Here is a 7,964-nt window from a genome sequence, read left to right as displayed (position 1 = left end):
ACTCACACTTTTCACATCGCAGCTGAACACACCCATGGCCATCCCACTTAAAACACTGTTACTTGAGAAATAGTTATGCTGCTGATATTGATTTGGTATTGCCATGAGCGGTTATTTGTGCATTCAAGCAGTGCATACGCCCAGTGCGCTGCGTCCTGTGTCCGCAGTCACCGCCGCCTGCCCGCTCCCCGTCTGCAGCAGACGCCGTGGACTGTGTGGGCGTCCGCTGTAGCCGTCTCCAGTGACAGATACTAGAGGTCATTACTGACCTCTAGTGTCTGTACGTCGCTGCTATGGCAGAGATCTCATGACGTCTCTCCCATAGTGATCTATTCATGAAGCATTGAAAAGTGTGTTAAAGTGAGCCAGTGGAGAAGTTGTCCATGGCAACCAATCCGCTGATATGTATAATGTATAATGTAAAATATTTCATAAAAGAAAAAAAATATGAAAAAAAAAAATCTCAAACACGTTGTGATTCACAATGAAGGCAGGAAAGTGATCGTACCCTTATATTTGGTGTGAGCCGCAGGTGTTGAGAAAGCAGTAGGCTCCAGAGTTTAGAATCACAAATGTTACCCAAAGCATGCAGAGATTGTCCGTCTTGATTATGGAATAAGGCACAGCATGGCAAACCAACGCGTTTCTGGACTATGCTGTCCCTTTTTCAAGGTCTATATCAGGTTTGAATAATTTTAACATTGATGGGGAGAAACAGATGGTTTACTACCATCGATGGATGTTTCAAGGCTAGTGAATTATTTGGCATCTAAGTATCAGTGCATGGCTCCAGATAAATTGAAAACATAATTCTTAATTAATAAATGATTAATAGAAAAAAATTATAGAACATATATATAGAATTATTTAGTAAATCTTTGTCTTTATTTAGATTGTCTTAGTTTTAAAAAATGGCAGAGGGTGGTAGCAGAAAACGAACCTCACTTACTCAAGATGAAGCTGAAACATCTCACAGTCAGAAGAGTCACAGTGATGCTTCTCATGATGAATATGAATCTCCTGATGAAGGAAGCATCCACAGGGCCCCAAAGTTCACAGATGATGAAACAGACACCCTCATTGACCAAGTTATTCATCATACATGTCAGCTATTTGGTCCCGAAGCTTTTAATGTACACCAGAAATTTAAAAATAATACTTGGGAAGAAATAGCAAAATCTGTGTCTACAGCTCGAGATATACATCGAACTCCTGAAAGCTGCAAAAAGAGACTACGTGACTGTAAGAGGAAGACAAATCATAAAATAAAGTGTAGAAGAAAACTCCAAAAGGTTTGGGAGAAAAAACTAGAAGAGCACTTTAGAATGGTACAAGATGACGAGAGGCCACCCACTGGTTCCCAGGGTAACTATTTTACAAACTATAAATATGTATATAACTATATCTAGATAGATAGATAGATAGATAGATAGATAGATAGATATATTAGCGTATTGTCCATGAAAAATATCAATCCACCAGATGTGTGTGTGTCTATATCTATATACACACAAACATAGGTGGAGTATGCCATAGCCCAATATCAATCAATAAAATAAAAAATGTTTACACATATATTTTAATGGGAGAGTAAGATAGTGAAAAATTTGTTTTATGATGGCAAATGTGAAAATAATTATTTTAATACACAACATTATAAAGAAAATTACATAAATTGACCTTCAGGCTGTTTGTATAATGTGTATATGAAACAAATTAATTGTGTAAATATACACACACTTTGTTTAATGCACAAAGTATGTTAAAAAATTGTATAAAATGACCTTACGGGTTTGTGTATAATGTGTATATTAAACATAAATGCACTCTGTGCTTCAATTTGGACACCATCGCCATGCGATCTCATTATGATATGCAGTTAGTACAAATACTTTCAAATTGTATATCCAAATTAGTACCTGAACCCATCATTTAGGATAAGGTTTACTCAATGTGTGTGTGTGTGTGTGTGTGTGTGTGTGTGTGTGTGTGTGTGTGTGTGTGTGTGTGATATTAAAATGTTTAGTAACTGTAATATTTTTATTTTATTTTTTATATTTGCTAAAGAACTTAAGGTTGCTCAAGAAAAAAATCAAAAGAAAACACATAAGAAAAAGCAGAAGAATTTGGAAGAGCAACAGTCTGGTAAAAAATTTAAAACAAAAGTAAAAACGTTACAACTAAACAGTAAATAATGTTTGCAATATTGTATGATGTTATATCGTGAGTTAGATAATAAATAGTTTATGTAAGATATTTCAAAATATAGTGCATATGAAAACATATACTGTTAATTTCTTTGTTCTATTGAGCCAAAATAAATACTTTGGTCATAATTAAAAATCAATGTAATTTTTTTTTTTAAATACATATATAATTATTAGCTGAAAAAAATAGTTAATTGCTAAGTAAATGCTAGTATAATCAAAATAAATTAATTAAATTAAAATCTCTTACTTATGTCTCTCGTTTTATCAACGAGATATACCAAAAGTTAACTGATTACTTTGTAATTGATTATCAATAATTACACTTATAAAGGACATTCTACGAACGCTGCTGCCGCCAATGGGTAAAATTGCAGGCGCAAAGGAGAATTATGCCATTCTTTGTCAGCCCAATCCTGCTGCTGATGCTACTCTTCTAAATGCTGTAAATGTGTGGACTACAGGCAACCCTCACTATGTTATATATGTAAGATATCCGAACTTAATTTTTTCATGTAGGAGGTCATTAGGTAGATAAACATTGATTGGGCTACTAAAAGTCAACATTTATTATGTAGACATGGTCATTAGATTGACATGAGAAATAAGTAGACCTGAGTCCAACCTTCTTAATTTAATTAGTTATTTTTCTTCCTATTTAAGGATCAACTTGGACAACAATTGGGAATGGGAACCTGCAAATAATACAGCGGTAGCTGAGCTAGGCACCTTACACAACACATCACTTAACGAGGAATGTGAGAACAAAAACAGAATTAAAAACCCATGTTGAAATTTTTTACTATATAACTAAGTACCGACAACCCTTCTCCATACACTTATGTCTTGTCACTATTCATCCACGCAAGGCCGACCAGTAATGATTTTTAACTGTCACCCCCTTACCGGCCACACAGATAAGTGTTAGAGCTTTGTATTAGACTCACCTTTTTTTTTTACAGATTTTTAGTCAAATATTTCCACAGTGTGTTGTAAATTGCTACCTACTTTCCTGAGTTAGCGTTGAACCTAAAAACATACACACATGCTATCTAGCATCTTATTCTAATTTTATAAACATGCCCTCCTACTGTAAAATAATATTGTGCTAGCTATAATGTTTTACCCTATGTTGTAGAAATAAATCAAAAATTGGATTAGAAGCTATATTATTGAGCCAAAAAGGCTTTTTTTCTGTTGTAATAAAATAATAATAATAAATATAATAAAATATTATATGTATTAAAAAATATTAGTAAAAAAATATAAGTAAATACATTTTTGAGGTATGCTTTACACAGTTTTATAATGCTAGAAATATTGTAATGTCTATCAAATATTATGTATTTATATGTATGCAATGTTAAATATACCTATTATTTATTTCAGGTTCCTTTACAACAATTTCAAGGAAAGTTTCTTTTTCTGAAACAAAAACAGTTATGACAGACAATTTTCCTCCAACTGCGGATGAACCATCAGTGATGCCACATATTTTAACATTGGACAATCCTTCCATGGTGGACGAACCATCAATGCTGCATCATGATGCAACAGCGGACCATGCTACCATGTTGGACCAACCATCAATGCTGCAACATACTTCGACAGTGGATGATACTTCCTTTGTGGCCGAACCATCAATGCTGAAACATTCGGCAAGAGTGGATGATCATTCCACGGCGGACCAAACATCAATGATGCAAGAATATTCTTCTGTGGTTCAAAGTTCCACTACGGTAGAGACTTCCACGGTAAATGAAACATCCATGAGGCAAGAACAATCAACAATGGATGATCCTTTCATGGAGGAAGAAAATTCAACCATGCTAAACCCTTTAATGTTAGATAAAGGTATTTATTTTGATCAATATAATTAAAATGTACTATCATTGATATTCAATATGGTTAAAAACTATGTTTAAGATTAATGGTATTTATCTATTATGTTTTAAGCCATAGAAAGCAACATGGTGACTGCCACACAGACACAGGATAACATTAATGAGGAGCCTGTATTGCACAGCCAGAAAAGTAATATTGATACAGAAGATACCAACCAGGTGGAATTGAATGCAGAGACTGCACATTCTAGTGTAATTGACCATGGTCTTCAAGACCAATTCCTGGACTCTACAAATCAAGGTAAATTTTTTTAATGTATAAAACATAGATTTTAATGAGATCCACTATCATTAATAGATACTGGTTTTTTTATAACTTGATTTTTTGGTTCTTCTAACTATACTTAATAAATTGTCTGTAAATTGATGTATTAACTGTACCTAGAACTTTTTATACACACAGAATGTGACGTTAGCAGATCACAAACCATTAGCCAACAGGATTCTTTAAAGGAAACCATGCAGCTAATTGAGAGGAATAGAAATGAAGAAATGAAAAAAATTGAACATCAAATAAATCAGCTGAATAATAATATACAGATTCTCAACACAACACAAAGACAACAGAATCAAGCACTTGTCACTCTTGCAAATTTTTACGATCATCTTGTTTCATCACAGAATGTGGCAGCAATCAACTACCAACAGATGCAGCACAGTATAAATCAAATGCTAGCATGGCAGTATGAGACTATTACCATCACACGCATGATTTCCACTTTCATGCAACTGTTGACAGAAGAAAGACAAAGAATGTCCAGATCAGATAATCCTTCTTGTATATCCAATGCTACAGCAGGAACCTTTGTATCCAGCTGTACACGTGGAGACTATGTAACAAGCTCTACACACAGAGAGTATGCAACGAGCGCTGCACCTGGAACCTATCTATACACCACTTTACCAGGAGAATCTGTATCCACCCCTGCAGCAGGAACAGATGTATCCACCACTTTACCAGGACCCTATGTATCCACCACTGCAACAGTAACCTATGTATCCACCACTTTACCAGTATACTCTGTATCCACTGCTGCAGCAAGTACCAATGTTTCCACCACTTTAACAGGACCATATGCATCCTACACTTTACCAGGACCCTATGTATCCACCACTGCAGCAGGACCCTATCTATCCACTACTTTAACAGGACCCTATGTATCCTCGACATTATCAGAACCCTATGTATCCATCCCTGCACCAAGACCCTATGTATCCACTACTTTAACAGGACCCTATGTATCCTCGACATTATCAGGACCCTATGTATCCATACGTGAAACAGGACCCTGTGTATCCTCCACTTTTGCAGGACCCTATGCATCCATCCCTGCACCAAGACCCTATGTATCCACCACTGCAACAGAACCCTATGTATGCACGACTGTAACAGGACACTATGTATCCTCAACTTTAGCAGAACCCTATGTATCCATCCCTGCATCAAGACCCTATGTATCCACTACTTTTACAGGACCCTATGTATCCTCCACTTCAGCAGGACCCTATGTATCCACCACTGCAACAGAACCCTCTGTATCCACGACTATAACAGGACACTATGTATCCTCAATTTTAGCAGAACCCTATGTATCCATCCCTGCATCAAGACCCTATGTATCCACTACTTTTACAGGACCCTATGTATCCTCCACTTCAGCAGGACCCTATGTATCCACCACTGCAACAGAACCCTCTGTATCCACGACTGTAACAGGACACTATGTATCCTCAATTTTAGCAGAACCCTATGTATCCATCCCTGCATCAAGACCCTATGTATCCACTACTTTTACAGGACCCTATGTATCCTCCACTTTATCAGGACCCTATGTATACAACAACTTACATGGAGACTATGTATCCACTGCTTATAGAGGCCTCAATGTATCCACCACTGCACCAGGGCCCTATTTATTGAAGCCAAAACCAGGACACTCAGAATCCACTACTGGACAAATTGCCTCAGAATCCACCGCTGACTCAGGACCCTCAGAATCCACCGCTGCAACAGGAAAGTATAAATCCACCGCTGCACCTGTACCCTCTGAATACAGCCCTGAAAACACAAATTTGAGAAGCATAGCTGTAGCATCAGAAGTGCATTCAAGATTGCAATTGGCTTATCGACCTAGCTCAAGCTATGATGAGAATATGGATCTTCGAGTCAGATTAGAGCGTGCAAATATTCAAATTCAACATTGGAAGAGACAGGAAGCTAACGATGAGGATGAAGCTTAAATATTAAAGGTAATTAATAAATGTATATAGATTGCATTATCAGATAACTAAATATGGTGAGACATATGTGCTATGCTTTTTTTGAAAAACGTAACATAAAAAATGTGTTTCCTCAAGATAACAAATGTGCCCTACTCAACGATCATCATCCTGCACTTAAAAAATCCTACATATAACACTAACATTTATTATTTTTAATTAGTTTTAGCCATAGGCTTCTTATTCAAATTGTGAGTTTGAATCACCAAACTCAATAGGAAACTAAGTTAATCCTACATTGATTTTCTATTGTAATTTTGTGTATGGTTTGTAAATTTTTCAAAAAAAAAACATCATTTGATTTACTTTGGATACAGTCTTAGCAGAGTGTTATAGGCTACAAGTTTAGACATCACAAGAGTGGAGTATAAGCAAAATGCTGGCATGTAGCATACAAATATCTTTGTTTTATGTAGAGGACCAGAGCTCTGGAAACACACATGTAGACAAAGTTGCCTGAAATATAAAAGGAAAACAAATAAAAAAAGAGTAAAGACATAAGGAAGAAGAGTGTTAAACAGGATATAATAAACTTTTAAATATATGTAGATATTTTCAAGTTATTTGGACAGAAATCTGTCCCTGAAGAAGGGGATTTTTAACAAAACATGTAGGCAATAAAGGGACACTTTTTGCATCATTGAATACGGCAGTGTGAGTGCAGCCGATTACCTTTCATCTACATAGTCATCTTATGCCAAGCTGACGAGGAGGTCACTGCAGCATATTGTATTTATTGTTTGGAGCACAGTACAAACTGACACTATATATATATATATATATATATATATATATATATATATATATACATACATCAAACATCGGCACCGCAGACTAATAAATTAAACTCAGACATACGGCATTGCTTTGTCCAAGAAATGCATTCTTTCAGAATGTATTTTATTAGTCAGTAGTGCTTCCATTGAATGGTGATTTTTGCAATATTTTGGGGTTGTTTGGACATGATAATTTTGTCTGTGCCGTGAAACATAATTTATGATGGAACCCATTACTATAGTGCTTGTATATCTTTAACTTAACCATTGCTAATACAAATGATGGAAAAATCTTCGGTGCACTACTGATCTAGAGTCACAATGAGAAATATATATTGTAATATTTTATTATAATTAGGGTTGTTACCTTTAAACCTTGCATTTCTTTTAAAATGAAGACTACAGTTAAAGATAAGGTGGACAAAAGTATGGAAATTAACTTTCAAGAACTTACCTGTTTTACTTCATTTTTAGATATGTCACAAACGGTCTTGCGAGCCAGGGTGAAGGAACTGAAGACAGAGGGATACAGAGTCATCCATGTGTCCTGTTTGAAAAGACAAATCGATAATAGGAATATACTTTCTGAGATACTTCAAGTCGTGCATTCCTGAAAATGTTCTAAATTTATTTTGTTTTGTTTTGGTTTGTTCATGTTGGTGGGGTTCACATACTAATATGTTCAAGATAAAAATAGAGAAAATATATGTACAGACACATATTCCATATTACAGTGATTGTTCATGCATATATATATAATTTATATTCTAATAATATCCCAAAAAAATTATTGCAAG

The 7,964-nt window shown here is 35.4% G+C and overlaps 1 protein-coding gene across 2 annotated transcripts; it reads left to right on the top strand.

The window, feature by feature from the left end:
* Positions 1 to 241: 241 nt before the first annotated feature.
* On the top strand, positions 242 to 7,727 carry LOC134948728 (serine-rich adhesin for platelets-like). 2 transcript variants are annotated; one of them, XM_063936917.1, is made up of 6 exons: positions 242 to 1,365; positions 2,068 to 2,145; positions 3,597 to 4,061; positions 4,164 to 4,352; positions 4,497 to 6,361; positions 7,642 to 7,727. In XM_063936917.1, exons 1-5 carry the CDS (start codon positions 912 to 914, stop codon positions 6,350 to 6,352), a joined length of 3,042 nt encoding a protein of 1,013 aa, XP_063792987.1. In that variant the 5' UTR covers positions 242 to 911; the 3' UTR covers positions 6,353 to 6,361; positions 7,642 to 7,727. The 2 variants fall into 2 exon arrangements, with proteins under 2 accessions (XP_063792987.1, XP_063792988.1); XM_063936918.1 differs by having other exon boundaries at positions 656 to 1,365; positions 4,515 to 6,361.
* Positions 7,728 to 7,964: the final 237 nt, after the last annotated feature.

The sequence above is a fragment of the Pseudophryne corroboree genome, chromosome 8 (assembly GCF_028390025.1).
Source record: "Pseudophryne corroboree isolate aPseCor3 chromosome 8, aPseCor3.hap2, whole genome shotgun sequence".
Lineage (NCBI taxonomy): Eukaryota > Metazoa > Chordata > Amphibia > Anura > Myobatrachidae > Pseudophryne > Pseudophryne corroboree.
This window is presented reverse-complemented; position numbering and strand designations above follow the sequence as displayed.

What these genes read in the sequence shown, in the direction of transcription:
- LOC134948728 (XM_063936917.1), top strand. Translation starts at nt 912, where the DNA reads ATGGCAGAGGGTGGTAGCAGAAAACGAACCTCACTTACTCAAGATGAA. An exon ending in GCCACCCACTGGTTCCCAGG is followed by an intron (nt 1,366 to 2,067) that starts GTAACTATTTTA and finishes TATTTGCTAAAG; the next exon opens with AACTTAAGGTTGCTCAAGAA. An exon ending in CCCTTTAATGTTAGATAAAG is followed by an intron (nt 4,062 to 4,163) that starts GTATTTATTTTG and finishes TTATGTTTTAAG; the next exon opens with CCATAGAAAGCAACATGGTG.